The 23,760-nt window shown below is 38.3% G+C and overlaps 1 protein-coding gene across 5 annotated transcripts in view; it reads right to left on the bottom strand.

Annotated features, from left to right (window-relative positions):
• SGCG (sarcoglycan gamma) overlaps positions 1–23,392 on the bottom strand; it is a 106,622-nt gene extending 83,230 nt beyond the window's left edge. For all 5 annotated transcript variants that reach the window (XM_066313066.1, XM_066313069.1, XM_066313067.1 and 2 more), the window contains exon 1: positions 23,200–23,392. Coding sequence is in view for 1 of the 5 variants with exons in the window: in XM_066313065.1 (XP_066169162.1) it covers positions 23,200–23,253 (54 nt within the window). In the remaining 4 variants the exon portion in view is untranslated. The remainder of the gene's footprint in view (positions 1–23,199) is intronic.
• Between the last annotated feature and the right edge of the window lie 368 nt (positions 23,393–23,760).

The raw sequence follows: 23,760 nt of genomic DNA, 5'->3' as shown, positions 1-23,760 counted from the left end.
TCAGCTGTGCAATCAAATACCCAGTCCATTGACTGTTAGAAGATGTTTGCAGTTCCACAAAGCCAAGCCACAGATCAGCCCCTCCAGCAGAAAACAACTTCTAGAAATTCACTGTCCATTTCTGAAGATAAAGGTGTCTGACTATCTCCAACCTACTGTGATGACCCACATTTCCCCTTAAGGGTGAGTTGTCACATCTACTCTGTTACGGTGTATTAATCCAGCAGATAAGCACCAAAACCAGTTGCACTGTTCTAATCAGCTCTTGTACAAAACTGAATGGACCCTTCTATGCACAGTATAACTAGCTGCTTATCCAGTTCAACCATGACTCAGAGCCATCTCTTCAAGCACTTCCTAAGGAAGTATCCTTGATATTTCCTAGAATATTGATAGGAAAAGGCCTTAAAGGATAACCAGCAACATACCAGTAGTCAGTGCCAAGCCTTTCAGATTTTCAGAATGTGCACATATCTTTGGGGCTATTTCTCTTTAATTGCCATAATTAACTGATTTTACTTGCCTCATAGGAGTCTAAGAATCTGATTCTGGGATTGGCAAAACCATCAATACCAGAACACTTGATTTTTATATTCTCAAGCAAGTTCTAGTAGACACTTGATGTACTTCTCTTTCCTCATTAACTTTCCTTGACGTGCTTAGATTTTAAGCTTTTCCTTTAGTCAAGGGCATCTTGCTTTACTATCAGTAGCTAGCAGTTCTTATTTCTTATACAATTTAGTGCTCCTTGTCTGTCTTGTATATAATAGCCCCCAAAAGAAGAAAAAAAAATAATGAAGAGGCATTTTAAAACCAGACATATAGCCTAATACATCCACAGAATCATGTGAAAATACTTACAGGTATCTCTCAAAAGTCCCCCACAATTCTCTACTGTCTGCCTCAAGAGTGAGCAAAGGAAAAGGACGGCAGTTCCATCTGCTACTGAAATAATTTGGGGAGAAAGGTCTGGTCAAGACTATATTCAGACTTTCTTCTGAGAACAGCACAGGAAGAGAAGCAGTATTTTTGGATATTTGTGTTCTCCTTACATTTCTAAGACTGAATCAAGGAGGGATTGGCACTTTGACACCTGAGGCTAGAAGAGAAGTTGCCTCCAGCCATACTGATTTTCATGACAGCTTTCCTGGGTATGTTGTTAGCTGAAGACTGGAAAGTCAGGGAAGACAGACACTGAGTGTTGCATTTGTGATATTTTGCATCCAACAGCACACAGGAATACTCCTCCTGCAGTGATATGGATACCCAAGTGACTGTGAAAAAGTGAAGACAATGACTCACCTTCAGGTTACACATTCAGGAACTGGAAGGAGTTGAATGAAAATGTGTTTGCACTGTTGCTAGGGAAGTTGTTTAATCCTTGGAGCAGACTGTAATAATGCTTCATGTAAAGGCCATGCAATGAGAGACTAGGATGAGATGCTAGTATAGCACTGTAAGAAAGTTCAGCCTTACTCTGAGAGAAACTAATGGAGGAAATCCCACAGAAGACAGATCCTAAACAAAGAAGGAGCATTCTGAGGCTGCTGGCTTAGTATCCAATCTGCAACAGAAAGATACTACTCCTGCTCTTGATGCTTAATGTGCAAGTTAGAGGTTAAGGAGAATGACCTTTAAGATGTAAAAGACTACCTCTGTGAGCAACAAAAATGTACACACTGAATATCTTCCAGCAGCACCTTCCCCAAGATGACACGGGAAATCAGCGTACCCTTTCAATCACACAATGTAACCTCTACAGAAGGGCGCAAAAGACAAAGAGATTCTTCTATATTAAATTGTATCTCTTTGCTCAAGTAGCATTTTATCCCCCCATATATTGCAAGAACCTTCAAGACCTCACTGCAAGAGAAGTCTTCTATTGTCTTTCACTGCAAAATTATAGATTGGGCTTTGTTTTATACCATTATTGATCACATGGATGAGGCTATTGAATCTTTCATTTGTAAATTTGCAGATGACACTAAGCTGGGAGTGTGTGTTAACCTGTTGGAAGATAGGATGGCTCTGCAGAGAAATCTGGAATGTTTGGATTGATGACCAGAGTCTAACAAGATGAAGTTTACTGAGTCCAAATGTTGAGTCCTGCACTTGGGCCACAATAACCCCCTGCAGCATTATAGGCTGGGGATGGTGTGGCTGGACAGTGCCAAGGCAGAAAGGGACCTGGGGGTTGTGGTGACAGCAGCTGAACAGGAGCCAGCAGTGTGCCAGGAGGCCAAGAGGGCCAATGGCATCCAGGCGTGGATCAGGAACGGTGTGGCCAGCAGGAGCAGGGAGGTCATTCTCCCCCTGTACTGGGCACTGCTGAGGCTACACCTCGAGTGCTGTGTCCAGTTCTGGGCCCCTCAGTTTAGGAAGGATGTTGAGAAACTTCAGCATGTCCAGAGGAGGGCAACAAAGCTGGTGAAGGATTTGGAAAACAAGCCATATGAGCAACAACTGAGGGAGCTGGGGTTGTTTAGCCTGGAGAAAAAGAGACTCAGTGGTGACCTTTTCACTCTCTACAACTTCCTGAAGGGTGGCTGTAGTCAGCTGTGGGTTTGTCTCTTTCTCCAAGCAGCAACTGACAGAACAAGAGGACACAGTCTCAAGATGCGTCAAGGGAAATAAATGTTGGATATTACAAAGAAGTTTTTCATGGAAAGAGTGATTAAATACTGGGATAGTCTGCCCGGGGAGGTGGTGGGGTCACCATCCCTGGACGTGTTTAAAAAAATACTAGATGTGGCACTCGATGCCATGATCTAGTTGAGGTATTAGGGCTGGATTGGACTCTTCCAACCTACACATTCTGTGATTCTGTGATTTTTGCATGCAGCATATTCCTACAGTAAGTCTATATCGTAGGTAGCTTGCTTTCTTTTCAAGCAATCAATGTTTGAAACGATTTGTACATGTCTACACACTATCAAATAGCTCCACTTTAAATCTCCTTCTTATAGCAGTACAGATAATCAGGTAATTTGCATCTGTTAATGATTGTATGGTTAAAAAAATTTGAGAAAATATATCAACCTAATTAAAATTTATATGAATATTATACACTCATTTATAATTAAAAAAAACTCCAACATAAATAACAGAAAATATTTTGGGCTACATAAATTTTTAAATTACATATTCAGAAACTACAAAATTAAATATGACAAGAAAAGACAGATTCATAGGCCCACTTCCGTGCTTAGTAAACAGTAAAATTTATATGCTTACTTATATTCCTCTATGGAAAACATAACCGCCTTAAAAATTTTTTTTCAAAAGTTTTTATTGGAAAAGCCACATAAAATCAACTACTTGTTCTGTATAAGCCCAGGGAAGAGATCCAGAAGAGGGCAAAGGCCCTTATTAGCAAGATGAGGTAAAAAATAGAAAGACAAACAGATGGACACATGGTAACTAATCGTGTGTCAAGTTCTTATGAACTGAAGTGACCTTATACTTACTTTGCATTCCCAAAAGGTAACTAAGCAAAAATCAGCTTTGGGGTTTCATTTTTTTTTCCAATTGAAAGAGTAATCATAATTAACAGTGCAGAGAAGGTTCTGTGTCACTTTCTCAGAATCAACAACAATTTCAGACTTTGGGATACATATTTAATGTGCTTGGTGCAGAAGCAGCACTACTGATAACTATCAGGCTATGTCTGAAGGATGCTTCCCAATTTTCTCCAGATTGCAATGCAGCATCTGTAACAATGTCAAATACTAACAATTCTCACTCCTCATTCCCAAGCCAATCCCATGCAATTCATTACAGTTCTGGGTTTCACCTGCTTCAAGAAGGATTCATAAATAGCATCCTTGTGAGAGAACTTAATTCCACAAATTAATGCTTTTCTGAGTATGAATAGTGTAACTTTTTGGAGGAGTTGAGTCCATCTCAGCTAGACCCAGTGATGTGCCTTTGGAGATATCTGTAACTTTTCTTAAAGATGGATGCTTTTGTCACATTGCTTCTTTTTATACACTGTGAAACAAAGATTCGATCTTAAGAAGAAAGGCAGAATTTAGGGTACAATGATTACGGTCATTAGAAAATTCCAACTTCTACAGAACTGTTGAGAATTCTTATAAAGAATAACTCTAACAATGAAAACGTATAATTTTGAGAATGAAATTAACAAAGGTCTGCCTGGTGCATTTGTGTTACTCCAGGCTAATGATCAGGAACAATAGCGTTTTTTGAATAAATTACATGAAAATCTCAATGTCTCACTTAATACACTACATTATATTTAAAAGGAGGCTATTGATTTTATAAAGAGAGATGTTTATGGAGACACTGAAAATGTACACTAAAATAATCTCCAAAAAAAAGTTTTACAAATTAGATGCTTCGAAAGGTTTTCAGACACTAAAATTTTTCATAAGTGATTCAAACTATAGCAATGCAGAGAATTAGGCAGCTATAGAACATTTGCTGCATTTCCCATCTTCTTTATAGCCGTATGAAATCAAGGTGAAAGCAGAAAAGGATTTTATGACTGTGAGACAGTCATAGAATCACACACCAACAGACTTAAAGAGGGCCCAAACAGAGAAAACTGTGAATGTGCCTGGACAAAGAAACTGCAGTCAGCCTATAAAGTGGAAGGAGGTATCCAGTGGAAGGAGGTATTCCAGGAAAGCTTGGGGGGGGGAAAAAATGACATCCTGGTGTACCACATCAATCCCCCTTCTAGAGTTCTCTGATTGTCTTAATAGCCACACAGCACGGGGCTAGAATCTAAGTCCCAATATAAGAACAATTTGAAGAAACATTCGGACCATACATAGTTACAACATGATTTTTATTTTTTTTGAATAGCAGAAAACAAACAGACCCTTTGAAAAGGTATTTAACTTCCTAGAAAAGCTTTTTTTTTTTAAAGCGAGTTCATTGAAATTTCCCATATTGTAAATAAGAAATTGCCTTTCACTGTCTATAAATACTTTATTTTCCATGTTAAATTTGACATGATGAGTAGCTATTGAACTCCATTTGAGATAAAATTTTCTCATATCATATTTACTTTGCAGTTGCTTAAACTAATTTACAAAAAATTGGAAAAGTGTAGCATAAAACTAAAATATTCACTATCTACCCTGCACCTGTCACTAAAGTGGATAACTGTACAGCTTTTTACCACAGGACTGAATTCAAGACACAAAAATAAACTCTCTTTTCATCACACTCCTGTCTGTGAAACTCTAATTCAGCACCACCTATGGGAATTTTCCTATCTCCTATTCCTGTACACCACACACTGTATCTGGGAACAGAAACAAAGCTTATTATTATTATATCTGATGGTTCTGTTAATGCCATCCAACATATTCCACAGCTTCTCAACTGAAAGGGCTTTTGTATCTCCAATCCTCCTTTTATCCTGATAGTCTTGCTAAGCTGCATTTTGAAGCCCTTTCTCATGAATGCAGCTTTCAAAACCAAGGAGGAAAATTATCCTGACCAGAAATGATGTTCTTTCCTTGGGTAACTCCCAAGTGGTTTGTAACAAAGAGCAAATTTATCCTAATCACAAAAGAATGAAGTTTTCCCTTGCAGCGTCCATGGGAGGAATGCTCTAATCCCTGCCCCACAAGACAGAACAGACCCATTTTTGTCCCACTCATACTTTTGATCAGTTCCTCAGATGCAGAAAATACACAAAAAAACTTGCCTTTTCTACCTCACATTCTTTGATGGGCTCACATAAGTATCCTAACAACACATGATGGCATGGCAGTATCCAACCTCCAATTAAACAATGGCGAATTGAAAACACAACTGTAGACTTTGAAAAGGCATCTTGCTTTTACAGCAAGATGTCAGAGGTGAGCTGTTAAAGAACACAGGTACTGGGTCACTAAGTACCAATAAAATCCTGCAATGGGTTGGTTTGAGTTGGAAGGAACCTTACATATCACCTGGATCCCACCATGGGCTGGTACCATATGCTGGTATCAGAACCGGCTCCAAACACAGCACCACATATGTGAGGACAAATTGCTACACTGAAACAACAGAACCCACTTCCCACTTCGAGAAGAAAGACTTTGGGATGTAAGGATTACACATGCAAAAGTAAAGAAAGAACATCCTTTTTTATGCTGAGCACGCAACAATACAGGGCTACCTTAAGAAAGCTTAAGGCCGACAAAGAACACCAAGGGGTGACTCTCCCTAGATTAACTTTAATGGTATTTTTATGCAGTAAGGAAAGCATCAAGGAAACATGCTGAGGGATTTTCTGCCTTTCAAAAGGACAACATGGCAGCTGGACTAGATGACCAATGGAAGGTCCCTTCTGACTGGAGTATTCTCTTCTAGTCAATTCTAGCATGCCTTATATTTCCACCTGGATTTGTGATTCTACTATTTATCATTCAGAATCAGAAGGTCCTTTTGAAGCTTTTCAATTGATCCTATTTCTAAATTCTTTTCAAACATCAGAGCTCCCAACCCCAACACAGCCCTTTTGTGATATGTGCCATCATAGAAAAGACATGTGATGTGCATTGTGCAAGATCTGTGTCATGTGGACAGGTCTCAACACAAACTGTTCCATATCTACAAAGACAGTGTTTCTCTGCTGCAAAAATTTAGCATGTAAACTCTCTGTTTTCCAAGTTTTAGCCATCTGTTTATCCTTTCACAACCCTACTACATGTGCCACAGATGCTTAGCTTAAATTTCTGGTTAGGGAATATCTTTAAAGCTTCCTGAGGAAATCTGAGAAATCAACAAGAGAATTTTTACTTATTTATTCTCCATGTGCAGGGACACATGATGTCATATAGTGAGAATGAAATTTAAAACTGGAATTACTCAAAAGACTGATCTAAAATTTGAAAGCAAAATTATCTAGCCACATCCCAAGTCAAAATAATTTGCTTTACCTGGTTCTTGTCACAGCTGCTTTGCCTTCATGACACATACTTGGGAACCTTAAAAATTCATCCAATTTTTTAACTTCTCAGGATACAAGAAAAACAAAATCAATGTCAAAAAGCTGCATCTAAAACTTTCAGATGCATCAAAGAACCAAAATTACAAGCGACAATGCTAAAGACTGACAGAATGCAAAGAAGCTTTTAGTTAGGATCCAATTTTCTGAAAATTAAAGCACAACTATCAAAGAGGTAGAAGTATTAAAATGAAGGTTGAAAAGTGTCAACTTTTGATAGAAAGATTATTTTTAAAGTGTTAAAAACTAGTCAGTTGTTTTTAAGTCAAATAAGAGCACATTAACAGCTTAAATGTTCAGGTTTACTGCACACTAAAATACAATGAGAAAAATTTTCAAAAAAAAGCAGCTTACAGAAAGGCAGAAGAGGCTGTCATACTACAAAAAAATCCACAGAATTGAAAAAAACATGTAATTAGAATTATTAATGTAAAGGAACATACTACTTAAATCAGGTGCTGTTAATTTACCTATTTAATGAACCAGTGCCAGGAATTCTGAAATCTGTTTGGGCAACCTATGCATCTAGGCACAATTAAAAAGGTGGGGGGAAAAAAGAGCAGTGATTTTCATTGTATTCTCAATTCCTTCTAAACAATTCTAATTCCACATCTTTTATAAGAAAAAATGCTTTAGGAGAGGTAAAGAAAAGACTGGTGAACACATGCATATAGAGGAGTTCTCTCAATTTCTTCCTTTTAGGTACCTTCTAGATCCACCATCTATGGCAACACAACTTTTTGATTTACTCAAGGCAAACTACAAAAACACAGACAGCTGTTAGACCAGTACATCTTACGCAGAAGACAGAAGCCAGAGACTTTCCTTCTCCTTTCCTCCTTCACAAGCAGAGTTTCAGAAAAAAAAGCCAACAAAAAAACCTAAAGAAAACGAGAACTCAATCCCAAGCCCTCTCTTCCTAACCACTGAAATATGGCTGCTGCCATCACTATCAGGAATATAGACTGTCATTTACTACCAGCTGGTATGCAGGTTATCTTATTTATATGTGTGAGCTGAGACAGAATGACTCCAGCCTAAATATCCACACAGAAAACTGCAGCATTTTTCTTTCACTGTGTGTGCTTCAAGATGTCAAGTCTGGGAAACAAGAGTCCAGCTACCAAAATGTTTGATATTATTGCCCCCACTCTGATCACATTTCAGACCAGGGCTGGCCAGTGTCCAATATCCATATGCTAGTCCATCCAATGGGAAGATACTTGGCCAATGACAGACTGAATTACAGTTTGACTTCCAGGGGATAGTAGGAGATTTAAGAAGGATTCTTTACTAAACTCCAGGTCCAGAGCAAGGTGGGAGAAAAGTACTGGGCCTGACTTCTTTCCCTGTTTTCATAGGGACTTCCTAGAATACAAAATGAAAGAAAACATGCCACAGTACAGAATTATTTCAGGGCAAAGAGTAAACAATGCCTCTAGATCAAATGCAAGTATGCCTTTAGACAGCCCAAATGCTAAGAATTTAGCCAGATTGAAAAGGTAAGGTAGACACATTCCTGGAAATCTGTCTAAAACTCATATACAAAGACACGACAACAGGCTCTGATAAGTCTTGAAATACTCAAAAAGAGTACGAAAATATTTTGGGAAATATCACTAAAAGATGATGTTTCCTGTCTTTATATTCTTTCCTAGGCATTTGTTGTGATCTGCTGTCAAAGACAGACATTTGGGCAAGATGGAGCTGAGGTATTTCCAAAATTCATCAAAATTACAGCACTGGAGATACCAGCATCTCAAGCACCTCTCTAGCTGTCTTTTTTTACATTAAGGAGAGCAAAGGCAGAATTAATTTCTACTTGCAAGAGTTCAAGACTGAGCTGTTGTCCCTGTACTGGCTTCTGTTATCAAAGAATAGCTGTCACTTGAAGTGGGGAGCAGAGCTTGAGTGGCACCATTAGAATGTAGACTAATACTCTGAGACTGATACAGACAACATCTCAGGAGAGGTTAAGAATGCCGTACACCTCATTAGAACAAGTCTGACCTACACAATGTACAATTAGCTGTTAGAACCAGAAAAGGAATCCACAAATCTTCCCTGGCTGTCCACAAATCTCTGTAGACACCTATGCACTGCATTTGCCAGTTATAAACATGTAGAGAAAGCCACATAAATAGATCCCATCTACCATCCCAAGACAAATGGGAAGTCCCCTTGAATATATCCCCTATAAACCTGGTTGTTCTCAATATGGATGATTTGCAGTTATATTTTCTACAACTAACCATGAAAAGACTCAGATTTTATTCACTTAGGCTGAAGACATTCCTCAGGTATGAGCTGGGGACTGGCACACTTTAAAGTATCATTGCCCTACTCAATAAGGACAAGTGCCCAGAAAATGGAAGAGCATATGTCAGATATCCTGGGCTCTAGACAGAAAAATTTGGGTCCCAATCCTGATCTCAGCTCAATAGCCAAGACTCAATGAGTTCAATTTTCTCAACCAACATTCTGTGTAGTGAGGACTAACACCTGATGAAAGCAAACACACAAAGAATCATCCTTCACAAGACAGCAGTTTCTTTCAAACTTCATAGTATAATAGGATCACAGATGCCAAATTACAACATTTCATGTTAGTTCATGAAGTTGTATTCCATAAACCAGGATAACCCTACATAAGCACTCTGGGATCACAGCTTCACCAATGGTGAAGTTACAGCAATATCAAATCTAGGCAATTACCACAAACCAATGGCTTGTATAAATAGCACAACACTCTCAAGAGATAAAGCAGCTCAAGAACAAGGAAGACTATGCTGTGAAAATACCAAATCTTCTGAAGTAGCTGCTTACATCATCAATGCTCCTGCTTATATGCAGCAGGGATGCAACTTATCTTTCTGAAGAGTCTCAGGCTTCAAGGAAGAATGGACATGGGCCAGAACCTACTACTCATCTCAAGGAACAGCTGTTGTCAGTGGACACATTTCCTTCTGAGGTCTTTTTCTGATTATACTACAATGTCCCCTGTTACTATTCTCTCTTATATCAAAATTTATTATTCTTTGCTTCACAATGATCCAACATGAAGCAGACTGGCTTGAGACTGAACCTATCTAATATTAATCTACAGTCTGGCTGATAAGGCATTCTCTTGTAAGGAGAAGTAGTATGGTTCCATAGCTAGTAACTTTCTGAATTTGGCTTCCCACTTCCCTGTCCCTTTTTCTAGTCTATAATAAAAAATGTGGCTAGGTCATCAATTGCTTTTTCCAAGTTACATAAAATAAAATTCAGCACTCTCCTGTGTAAAACAACTCCTTTGCTTCTGGCTCTGGAGACAGAATTTTGGACTTATAAGATTTATAGCCATTGCACTATTTTACGTTAACTGTATGTGCACTATACATCAAGTCATAAATTATTTTAAAGACCTATTGCATATTAGGTCATATTTATTACAGGCAAATACCGCCCAAAATATTCCCAGTAGGTACTCTTCAGAAAAGGAAAACCTTGCTAGTTGTTGGGAAAAGGTAAACTCTTTTTACTAGACTGTATTTGGTCTTATGCTTTTTATAAGTTTGCATACAAAAAGTTCCATGTTACAAGCAGTATTTATTTTTTTATAATCTAAAAAAAATTAGATTCTATTTAGCTTGTTCTTACTCAGCATGCAGCAGGTAAATAGCAATTTTTAAAAAATCTTTCATGAACTTTAAGAAACACAACCCATGTATACAATGTAAATTCTTAACATAAAATCCTGAACACAATCTGTCAAAATACATCAGCATGAAGAAATACGCATTCACTTGGTTGTGGCCTATAATTTTTCAGGATGACAGATTGAGCATGTGAGGTATTTGCAAAGATCACAAATTCCCCTCTTAGGATTTAGCATTTAACCTGTCCTTGACATCTGCTAATATTTATGATCTCCATTATTAGCTATGTATGTATCCTGTATTCACAGTACTTTAAACAGGTGGGATAAATTTTAAAAATAGCAATATTCCAAACACCCAGTACTTACAAATCCTATGGATTTGTAATAAGATTGACTTTCAATGAACTCCAAAAGAGAATTTGTCTTCTCTGCAACATGTGTTACATATCTGCTTTTACAATTTCTTGTAGAGTCCATTCACAGCACATGACAACAATCCACTTCAGATTTAGCCTTCTCTCAGTTAAATTTTACAGGAAATTTTCAGTACCAGGTTATTGGATTAACTAACTTTGACAGCAATAGCAGACCAATCCACTTCCGGTACTTTATTTTTCAGGATCCTTGGGACAAAAAACAAGGCAGAAGGACTATACTGGAGAAGCCCTTCTGCTGGTGGCACATTTCAGTGAGCTGATTTCCAAAGGACCAAACAGCCTACTTCCTGTTATAGTGGCAAATGCAATCTCATGCCAAAGCAGAATCCATAAATCTTCAGAAAAAAATAGTGACTGGCACTGGACAGCCACAACAGAATGATCCACAGCCTTTCCCTATTGGTCCACAAAATCTTTAGGAAAAGTTCAGGAGAAGGGCTAATCACTTGTTTTTGAGAGCAGCAGCTCACTCCAAGCTATTTGGAGTAGCACACAGTCTACAGTGAATACAGAGTAAGCCTAATATTTCTAGCTCGGGGAGGAAAGAGTTTTTAAAAATTTCTTTTAATATTTTATTTTCAGCAATATAAGGGGGAAATTTAGGCCCAATCAGTTTGGTAATGCTTTCCCCTTGTCCAGTTACTGTGACCTTATTTGTTACTTACAAAGGAAAACAAAGATATGGTATTTGTGTTTGAACTGCCTGCTAGGATTGCTTTTGATTAGTAAATTAAAGGCAAGGTCAAGCTGCTTTAGCAACAAGGAGTTTTGATAAGGTGGTCCCATGGTTGTGTTACATAAACATGATGACCTCAGTGTTACTATGAACTCAGGCTTAATGAAAATGTGAAAAAAGTGATTTCTGCAGTTAGGATATATTACATAATCAGAATGTATCAGCAAGTCTAGCTGAGAAGCAAACATACAGATGTAATACCAAAAAAGTGTATGTGTATGGATTTTTATGTATACACAACAAAATCAGGGGTGTTCCTTGAAGTTTCTTCTGAGATAATGTTTACTTATCTTACAAAAGTCAAACAAGACAATAGGAAGGCCTTGTGATAAAACATAACAGCTTTTATGCCAGTTATAAAAATGCTCATTCTGCATCTATCTGTTGAAGTAAGCCTGAGAAGTCTCATTAAAATTTCAGCATGGCTGGTCACAAAAAAAAAAAAAAAAAAAAAAAAAAAAAAAAAAAGTAGGAATAGTTAAAAAAAGATAATTGGATTCTTACATTATCGCAGTAAAGTCTGACACCTCTAAGTAAGGCTATACCTTCTGCCACTGAACAAAAGGTTCAGTGGCATGGGATGTGTCACCTGTTACTAAATAAGCTTTGAGATTTATTCACTGGGAAAGTTGGGCCCTATTTAGTCTGTTATTTACAGAATTGGACAAATAAGTGGAGCACCACTTCTCACTAACACATACTCTAGCTACATAAAATATGTACTAAATTTGCTATTAAAATGTAAGGCAAATATCCTGAGGCCCTCTTAATGGCATAAAATGGTGTTACTTCCAGAAACAAAACTCAGCTATTCAAAACCAGTAAGCCACCAGTACCACAGCTTTAATTATACTTGTTTAATTCTGGGAAGAAGCACAAGTGAGCAAAACGTTCTCTTCGTCCGTTCAGACACTTCTGTAATGGTAGAAGTCCAAAGATCTCTCAGTGGGATAGACAATTATTCAATAATGATGATGGAAAACACTTACATAAAAATTAGAACTATCAAACTCATTAAAACAAACCTCATGGTTTCTTATGACAAATATGAGAAAGACAATGTACACTAACAACACTAATGACTCCTCAGGAAGCTGAAGCTCAAGAAAACTCGTATCAATAATGTTTCCCCTACATTTTACTTAAAACTAATCTGTCATGATCTCCTGGAACTGCTTATAGACAGATCTTTCACTAGGTTAATCAAAACTTTTCTTTTCTTCCTTCCAGTTCCCGGACTTCGCTATGGAATTTTGCTATGTAATGAGGCCAGACAGCTTTCTACTGGACTCTCAAAATCCAGTTGGGTTATGTTCAGGAAGAAAGGAAGAGTCATCTATACTAAAGAGAAGACAAGATTGCTTTATCAGAGGTGAGAAACATGAAGACATAGGAACAACATGCAAAAAAGAAACCAAGAAATACAATGAGAAAAGCAAACAAAATAAAAGGGACCCAGAAAGGATGGAGGCAACAAAAACAATCTGCAGTGGTAAAGGACAGAACAGAGAGCAAGAGGAGTGTCCCATCAAAAAATAGCCCGATGTCCAGTATTTCATTTAAACCAAGCAGTAGCACAACTTAACATGACTCTTAAGTTCAAAGTTCAAAAATAAGTGATTCAGACCATCTAAATTTAATACTGTCACTTTCTTTACATAGACTGAACAAGAAGAAAGCATTAAATGTTCTGGAACTAAAACACCGTAACTGACAAGATGACTTAATTAGACTACAGTAGAAGGCTCTCTGAAGGCTATCTGTCCTGGCTGTTGTCACTCATTGAAACTATGTCAGTAACAATAAGCAAAGACAGTGTACACATCTTCCCACAGCCCTGTGATTCCTGCATCTAACAATTATATTGGCAGCACAGTCACAGCCATTTCCACATTAGCTGCTGAAACTCAGATTATTGCATATATCCACACATTCCTCTATGCAGACAGCAATCCCTAACTGCCACTATGATTATCTCCAATTGGCTACTGTATGCTCTAACTCTTTTGGGATGTCCTGGTGTCCAAAGCCAGGCTGGCTGGGGCTTTGAGAAATATCATGTAGTGGCAGGTGTCCCTACCTGTGGCAGGTGATTGGAAATGCATCATCTTTAAGATTCCTTTCAACCCAGACAATTTTATGATTCTTTTCTATGACATAAAGACCTCCTTCCATGTTGCAGGTGACTTACTTCACATACTGTAAGAGTATACAATTTCCTAGAACCATTACTAGAAAATTATTATGATTTTAATACCCATTTTAAGTAGACAAATGAAATTGCTTTGAGTACCTTTCAGACATCTTTACATTTGTTTTCACACTATCACTTACACATAGTTTCAGTTAAAGATTCTCATTTGTTCCTGTCAACTGATTCTAAAGAATAATAATCTCAGGGTGTTTCATAGGGGAAAAAAAGAGATAATATTTTCTTCCCATCCAAATCACCCTGTTTCTGCAGTCTATTGTGACTGTTGAAGACACTACCAGTTGTCCTTGTTCCTCATCCAGTACAATTGGTTTCTTGTGACAAAGGCTTGGAGCATGTCAATTTTATCTCATGATTTTTTTTTCCCCCATCAAAGACCTAGATTGTGAAAAAGCATAATTCATGTACTTGATACCAAATGAGTTTACATCTAAAACTAACAGGAAGAAAAGACATGCCAGCATCTCCTTTAGAATAATGTCTGCAATAATAAGCTATTCAAAAGGATGAACAGAAAGAATGAACTCATTTTCCAGACTTTTCCAAAGACAACTATCAGGAGATGTGTATTAGCATTGGGTGACTTCTAGGTGATGTCTGTTGCAGCTAATTCCAGCTTGTTACTACAACCAACTTCAGTCAACCTACTTATTGTCAGCTATGCATTTTCTTCTTTTTTCACAATTGCCAATAAAGTAGAAAAAGTATGATTGCTGATGGTTTTAGTTAACTTACTACTTCCATGAAGGCATTGTATTTGCAGAACTGCCACAAATAATCAGTAAGAGATGGAAAAAACCACACAGTAGTTCAACCTGCCAAGACAAATTCAAGTCCCAAGAAGTAATCTTGTTGTAACTAGTAAATCTATATTAACTTCTTCAGAATATTTTGCCACATGAATCAGAAAAAATTGCCTGGAAAAATAAGTGAATTGTAGACATAGCTGTAAGGTAAGTGTGAACTCAACCAAAAATGCATTCCCACAACTCAACTAAATCTCCCAAAACCTTATGGAGATGCAATTAAACTAAGAACAGGATTTTACATGCAGCCATGTAAAAATTATTTTAGTCTAGTCACTTCTGCTGTTAATTATGATTTTCTGCACACTCTGCAAAAAGACTCCTTGAGTCCTTGCTCATCATTTACACAGTGGGCTGAAAGCTGCAGTACTCATGGGAAAGAGACTGACCTTGATCAGAGATTATCACCTGAAAATGACAGTACAATCAATAAACCCTAATGATAGATAGATGTGAAGCAGATTTCACAGATGGCCTCAACTCTTGGATATTTGCATGAGGTGCTGATTTCTGAATAGGTATGGACCTTGAAGTAAGTCTATCAGCCAAGAGTAAATATCTGCTGGAAACGTGGGCTGGAAAAACGGTAAAATTTTCTGTACTTGCTCATCAGCTTGATGATAGGACTAAAGAAAATACATGAATCAGCATGAACGTCCAAAAATTATTATCTGCCAATGTAATGTCTTCAATCAGTGTTGCATTCATCACAGATAAAGGTCTGGCATGCTCAAAGACATATGTGCAGACATAGGTGCCAACTATACAAGCAACCTGAGACAAGAATTCATTGGCATGCTTAGGCACACTTGCATTTTTTGTTGGAATGGAGGACTAAATGGATTTGTTATTAGCATATTTTTGGACTCAGCTGAGCTAACAGTAACAATGGATGCTTAGTTTGGGTTACTGATTCAACTGGCAGCAAGTTAACCTACAATTTAAACATCAAACAAACAAACAAAAATCCGAATACAGCTCCTGACAAAAACTCCCATAATTAACAAATAATTTAAAAATATTCCAAGGAATTCAGTACATGCAGTGTATGAGACATTGTATGACAGTAAAAATCCCAAGAAAAAAATATTAAGATGTGTCTTAGAGAGATTACTACAAAACACTCCCAAAACTGAGAACAGTTTGGCAATCATTAGGTTTAACTAGTAGACAAAAGAGGTACACAGCACCATACCTAAGAGGGAGGGATGCTTCCTTTTAGTACAAATATTTCATGTGTCCCAGATTTAAGAAAAACCTTCACTTATGAAAATAAGAAAGCAACAACAGTGAAAATTTCCTTACAATCTTCTTTATTTCCTACATTGCTCAAATGCTAGTGTTAAAAAAAATACAAGCAATCTCTATCCTTGGAAAATATCTAAAGAGGGATTAGGAAGGCAAGATACAAGCTGGACAAAGAGCAGAATCATACATATATCCTAATATTACAGTATTAAGAACCCAATAATAACCCATGTTGATGGGTTACTGCAGACACTTCAGAAGTAGCATAATGACTTCCCCTAAAAAGACAGGCCTGATGAGACTGCTGTATTGCCCTAAGCCATCAGTCAAATGTGCTGTTAAGAAGACAGCATATGTTATGAAAGAAGATAAAAATATATCTTTTCTCATAAATGCATATGGTTTTCTTGAAGCCCTGTTAATTTTGTTGGAGGACAGGCACAAATTTTCACTGCTAGTATAAGCTGACTTTACTTTTCCATTGAGAAGTTAGCATTTAAAATTTCAGTCACCTCAAGTCTATTGTATCCTACACATGCAATGTTCAAACATAGCACGAAACCGACTGTACTCCCTAAAATGCAGTATTTTAGTTGCATTTTCAATTTCTTAAGGTATTCCCTTGCAACAGAATCAATAAAGACCTGTGCAACACTGTAATACTGCTGTAGCTTTCAAAGCTATGTTCAGTTGCATCAATAACTGCAGCACATCTGCAATACTTAACCTGAAACAATTGTTCCTAACAGAGAAGGTCCTTAGTGGTACCTTGGGTAACTTGTTGCAAAACTTGACTGAAATTTCATGGTAATTCTACCCTTGAAAAAGGCATGATGAGCGAGTGTACTTAACCCCCATAGCACAACTTTTGTTGGTTTGGTTTTTTTTTTTTGTTTTGTTTTTGTGGTTTTTTTTTTTTCTTTTTTTTCCTTTTAAAGTGGTATTTAAACCAAGTAGTATCACAACTTAACATGACTCTTAAGTTCAAAGGTGTAATAAGCGATTCAGACCATCTAAATTTAATACTGTCACTTTCTCTACATAGACTGAACAAGAAGAAAGCATTAAATGTTCTGGAACTAAAACACCGTAACTGACAAGATGACTTAATTAGACTACAGTAGAAGGCTCTCTGAAGGCTATCTGTCCTGGCTGGTGTCACTCACTGAAACTATGTCAGTAACAATAAGCAAAGACAGTGTACACATCTTCCCACAGCCCTGTGATTCCTGCATCTAACAATCATATTGGCAGCACAGTCACAGCCATTTCCACATCAGTTACTGGAACTCAAATGCCTGGGTATATTCCTGTACATTCCTCTGTGCAGATCACAATCCTAACTAGGAGTATGATTATCTCCAATAATATAGAGACTTCTGTATGATCCCTAACTCTTTTGGGACATTCTAGTGCCCACTTGGATGGGACTTTGTACAGCCCCCCACGGCAGCGGATTTGGAACTGGATGATCTTTACAGTCCCTTCCAATCCAAGCCATTCTACAGCTCTGAGAGGATCTGGCATTAGCCAGCCAGTGAGTGAACTAAGCAAAGAAAAAGATCCCATTGCCTAAAGGCTTGGTAAGGTCATCAGATTCTTTAAAAGATCCTGAGAAGGCCTCTTGACTTTCTTCTAGATACATGAACACAGCTCATCCAACAATGAAATGCCCTCAGAGAAGTAATATAACCTACTTCAGACAAAGAGTAACTCTGACCATTGCCAAGATACAGTAAATGGTTTACTAAAAACTGAACCTTCTTATTAAATAAGAGAAGGCTTCAGAACCCAATGATGGTTCTGACAACAAAGAGGAGGAGTAATCAGGAGGTCTCTGGACTTCCACACTGGCTGCTATTGCAGTCTTTTTAAGACTGCTTACAATCTACTTTTCTCAAATTATCTGGGGGAGTTATTTTCTGAGAATGGATTGAAAGATTCTAGTGAAATTTATTTAATCAACCAGATTTTTCCATTTTGTTTCTCTTTCCTTGGTTGTTTAAGTACTTCAAAGTTTTGTAAACAGCACCAGGAAAAGACTAAGTCCTTTCTAATCATGTGCATATGCACCTCCATGTAAAAAATAATCGCTGTCTTCAAATCTCTGAGCAAAAATCTTCACAGCCTGAGAAAGTCCTGCGTTCCAAGAAAATCAAGTCAGGGAACCAATATCATGCTATGATTTTTCACATACAACATTCTTCTCAAATAATGTTGCATATTAGTTTACAATTCCTCATCAGCAAATAAAGAATTTAGGAAAATTGACAGATAGTAACAGACAAAAATTACTTGTTTCTGAAATCAAATAAATTGCTGGTTTAGAATCAAGTTATATATGTTATTATGTCATTTTTAGATTCATGAATGGGATTTTCAGTGTATATTGTGCAATTTCTTGAATCCTGGAACTTTTTCTTCAGAGCTCCTATTCAAAATGCCATCTACTTTTTTGCAATATAGAAAACCATGTTTTTAGAGTATCTGATAATAGTAATGGTGTTCAATATAGAAAATCCAAATTTCATAGTGCAATTCTTAGAAAACAAATAGAAGCTATTTCTCCAGGTTTATACAGACATGATATTATGGATTCTCCAGAATTATTTATAATAAATACATCCTCAGAAGTATAGAATGCTTAATACACAACCACAAGCAAGGAATTTATTTAGGTATTTTTGTATGACTCAGATATATCAAAGTTCCCAAAAAATAATTCTTCACTTTCAGAGGCTGATACATGTAATGTGACTTGACAGTAATATTGACAAATATATTAGTTTGGAACATCACAGTGAGTCAACTCAGTGAAATGCAAAAAAAAAAATAATTAGCTGTTCAGGATCACTCTGTTAAACCTAAGACTCTACATATTCGTAGAAAACAGGTAAATATAACATAAAATTTCATTTAATGCCCATTTCATAAAAGACTGTTAAGGTTTTCAATGCCATACACCCCTAACAGAAAACGAGTTTTCATAATACTATTTTAGTTTTTCTCTGATGTTTTCATAAATGTGCAAAAATGTGAAATTTGAATGACCTTAGAAATTATCTAAAGCATAATAGGTAATCAAACAGCTCAATAATTTGACATATTATTCCCCACTATTTGGTGACTAAAGTTACTTGCTACAAATAATTGTCAGAAACTAAAAAGTAAAACTAGCACTTATGTTACCTTGTTAATTTTCACGAGGTTTGTGTACAGCATTTTAATTGCAAGTAGTATACATGATACAGTTGCAAGGGATACTGCTCAGGAGTATTTTGACCTGACATTCAGGAAAACGTATTTGGTTGCTCAGTAAAACTATTGTATTAAAAAGAATTTCTAAATTAAAAGGCACTTTCTTAAATAAATATATACTACTCCTCCTTTAGACTTTATAATAGTTTCTTAAAAACAATAATACCCATATTTATACACTCATAATACCTGGTACTGAAACCCATTAGATTGGTTAATTAAGAAAACAGGTTACATTACTGTGCTAAGAAAAAGCTTTTCTAGCCTTTCCTGACAGATATGAATCACTTTATTAATAAGTGAAATGATAGAGTATAGTTTTTACATCTAAGCATGACATCAGGCCAAGGAGATCTAGAAGCCAGAACTAAAAATCTTAGTATACAGGACTAAAACTCAGAATAATGATGTTAAATAGAAAACATAATCTAGGAGAAAATTAAAATGCAATTAAATAATGTAAATAGTTTAACTAAAAAAATAATGAACTGAGAAAAGACTGGATGAGGACACACAGCGTGTAGCTATTCTGATATTTTGGTGGTTAGAGTTCCATGAGTATAAATGATCAGCAATACCACATTCTTGCATAAAAGACAACATGCTACCTTGAACTGAAGCTAATCTTTACCTGTTGGTAAGGCTACAGCTGTAATTTCCTTACGGAACATTCTCTACCTATGAAATAAAGAAAGAAATCAGAGGAACTCGGCAGAAAACATTAACTACCAGAGGTCTAAAAAAGGTGACAAAGAAAGCAAAAATTACATAATGAGGAGTCTTTCAATTGAGAGGAAACCAACATCCAGAAAGTGCATGCAAAGTGAAAGCTCATTTGGCAGGAATATTACTTGTTTGTGGTGACCAGAAGGAATCCTTTCCCTAAATCTAGTCCTGTTTTTTTACAGATTTATCATAGGTACTTCTCAGTGCCTGGGAATAGAACTTGTAACTAAGACACAATTTTCTTTAGACAGTATATTCCACTTTTTATCAGTTTCTTGCTTCTCTAAAAACACTAACAACAGTTAACTAGTTTCACAATGATTTTATCAACTCCAACCACACCAGATAGGTTTAATAACAAAGTAAAAGTTTTCTATCATGGTTCAATAGATACTTTTAAATATAGCAGTACAAGGTCTGCAAACAGAACTATAAGAAAAAAAGCTGTATATGCAACGACAGTTTTCATGTAAAAGCAAATACCTCACCTGTTCCTTCATGTAGACTTTTACCCAAAATCCTCAAGGTGTGCATTACCTTCAAAAGGGGTAACTCCGTTTTTAGAGCAAATGTTCGTGTTAAAAAGCCAAACAAACAAGTCCTCCCAAACAAACAAAACAAATCACAGCAAATAAAACCCCAAACCTCCAACTCCTAAATTCCTCCTCTTTTTTTCCCCTTTTACCTAACTTCTCATACTTCCATACCTTGATGGCATTTTATATGCCCCCCTACCCCCTGCCTCACCTGGCCATTTTCATCACTTAAGATTTCACATGCTATGAAAGAACATTTGTTGGACACCCAGCCACATTTAAGCTTCTGATTCCTAACATGAGCTCAGCTTTTGACAGCAATCCCTATATACAATTTGGACATGTTATCAGAACAGAGAGCTTACTAGCAAACAAAGCATTTCGCTTCAGTATATTCTATCCACATTCTACCTCAGCATAGCTTAAGTACCAGTACTTCTGTGAATTTAACTAAGATGCTGATGTGAATAAAATTAATTCAAATATCTGGTTACAGACCTGAGCACTAAATCCGTAGGCTTCTAAATATTAAAACTATACTAAAAATCCTAAGGTCACTACAACATCAATTCATCCTTAAATCTTAGTTACATCCTAACAGTGATTTTACCAGCAATATATCCACCTCCATAAAAAGAGAGTTGAAAAGTTTGTCAGACAATTCAGAATGACATCTCCTTTTAATACAATACACATGATCACTTCTATGCAAACCAAGTTTTAACTGTCATGCTGTCAAGAAAAATGACAATTCCCTAATCATATCTTAACTTTTCAAGGAAGTAAGAACTATAGAACATTTTACAATAGAAAATTGTATCATATGTTTAATAAAACCTGCCGCTTGCGTGAAAGCCCAGAGAGATGTTGTATTTGAAGCTGACAATGAAAAAGAAAAAATAAAAAAACCCAACCAGTGAACAAAACGCAGAAAAGTGGGAAGCATTTCAAGTTTTATACATGCCCATTCTTCTTCTATTTGCTCAGCCCTCTCTCAGCTTAATCCAATATAAAAGTACATTAATAAAAGTCTGAGCACATGTAAAGAAGTCTTAGAGCAGCATTGGGTCATTAACTGTGACAGACCTTCTTAAAGGATATATCCATGTACCTATTAAGAAAAGTGCCAACCTGAAAATTACCTTAAGCATGGTGCCTTATCAGTGCTGACAATCAGGTGTTACCTGCAGCAGCAGGCATACATTACTTTTAGATCTAGTCTGCTTTTAGAATGCTCCCCTAAATCTGGTTTCAAATTTATTCTATTAAAAACCAACCAATTAAAAAAAAAAAAAAGAAAAAAAAAAACCCCACAACCCCCCAAAAACAAACAAAAAAAAATTAGGTTCATTGCATTTATGCTTTTCCTTCAGGTTTTGCAACAAATATTGTGGAATTACCTTGGTATTTGAAAACTTTTAAGTAAAACAGAACTGCAGCTGATAGTTAAGGTAGACTATCTACAATTAACCAGGTGAGTTAGTGCAGAACATTCTCCGTAAGGGGAAATTGCCTCATTTGAAATGTTTGAATGTTTCTACTCTCAGTCTCTCAGTGCAGTGCACAACGTATACAGCTTTGTTCAGGCTGGGAGGGAAAGAAAGCTTCCCAAAGTAGATTTTTTGATTAGTTATTTTTCTTTAAAGTGGTTCAATTTTTTTTTTTTTTTTTTTTTTTTTTTTTTAGCTTTGCAGCAAAGGTACCTCTGTGTGGAACTCTGCTCACTTTTGATTCCTTAAGTTACTTCAGAAGAACTAAGCAAACCCCTTGAGCCTATCCTTTATATAGATTATGAGCAAAGGGGGAAGAAAATAATTGCGAAACATTTAAACCGTTTTTCTGATCTCCAACAGCGTTATGATGATTCACACATTTTACTAAAAGTTTCTGCTTAATCCACAAATGTTCAGTTAAAAAGCCCCAACGAAATGCAAATCAAAAAGAGCAGCAGTTCCATTTACTGTTACGTCACACAACATAACAAACCTACTGAAGTCTCAGGCGTACTGCTGCGCGTCTCTTTCGGGTAACACTTTGCAGTTTGTTTTTCCTAAAGTTACCTAAACTGACATAAGCATGTGGGTAAATTTCGCAGAAGAGTAAGATGTAGCCATTAAAGACGCCGGCATTACGCTTGTAGGGATACTTGATCCTACTCCTCGGAAACAAACCAGAGGGAAAAACCACCGCACAAGCTGAGCGAGCAGCTGGCAGCACCGCTCCTACCACCCGGGGGGAAGCTGCGACACCCACTGCCCACGGCAACACAGACAGGCTGCTTCTCCCTCGCCACTCTCCCGTCCCGCGGTGATCCCCTCCCGCTTCTCTCCGCCCCTCACTCCGCTGGAAACTTTCGGCGGGGCGGGCACGGCCACGGGCGCCCTGCGGCCGCGGGATGCCGGGGCCGCACTCCAGCCGGGGCACAGGGGAGGCACAGCCTGGGGCACCAAGCGGCTCCTGCCGAACACACCGATGTGCCGCCCTGCACCGTGGGCTGCCTCCCCTGCCCTTCGCCCCTCGGCCGGCGGCGGCGGCGGCAGGACAACTTTCCAGGGACCGCTTGCCCTCTCCCGGCACTGGAAGCGTGTCGGCTCGGCTCGGGCCGGGCAGGCGTGTGGGGCGCTTACCTGATGTCCCCGCTCGGCTGCAGGGCAGGGCAGCGTCCCCGCGGTCCCCTTCATGCCCGAGAGGCTGCCTTGCCCGCACACACGTCCGCTCCAGCTTCTGCCCGCGGGCTGCGCCTCCTTCCCTCGCCCCGGCGGGGCGGGCGCCGCTCTCGCGGTGTAGCCGGCGCGGCAGGGAGGGAAGGAGGAACAGAGGGGCGGCCGCCAGGAGGAGGAGGAGAAGGCGAGAGGGGGCGGGAGACGAGCTGTGCCCTCCCTCTCTCCGCCCCAGCCGCCGAGCGGACGCAGAGCGGCCTCGGACGGGCCGCGGTTCCCGGCCGTGGGAAGCGCCAGGGCTGCCCTGGCCTCCTCTGCGCCGCGTCCCTGCCGTGTGTCCTCGGCTCCGGCGGGCAGGGCAGGGCAGGGTTCGGTAGTACCTCTGGAGGGCGCCCCGAGCCCAAAGCTCTGCGCTTTATCGGGGCGACTCGCCTCCAGGGCCGGCGGCAGGGCCGGGCTGGGCTGGGCTGGGCTGGGCTGGGCTGAGCCGAGCCGAGCTGGGCCGGGCTGGGCTGGGCTGGGCCGGGC

This window comes from Sylvia atricapilla, chromosome 2 (genome assembly GCF_009819655.1).
Source record: "Sylvia atricapilla isolate bSylAtr1 chromosome 2, bSylAtr1.pri, whole genome shotgun sequence".
NCBI classification, from domain to species: Eukaryota; Metazoa; Chordata; class Aves; order Passeriformes; family Sylviidae; genus Sylvia; species Sylvia atricapilla.
Note: the sequence above shows the minus strand (reverse complement) of the source record. Positions and strands in the feature narration are given on the sequence as shown.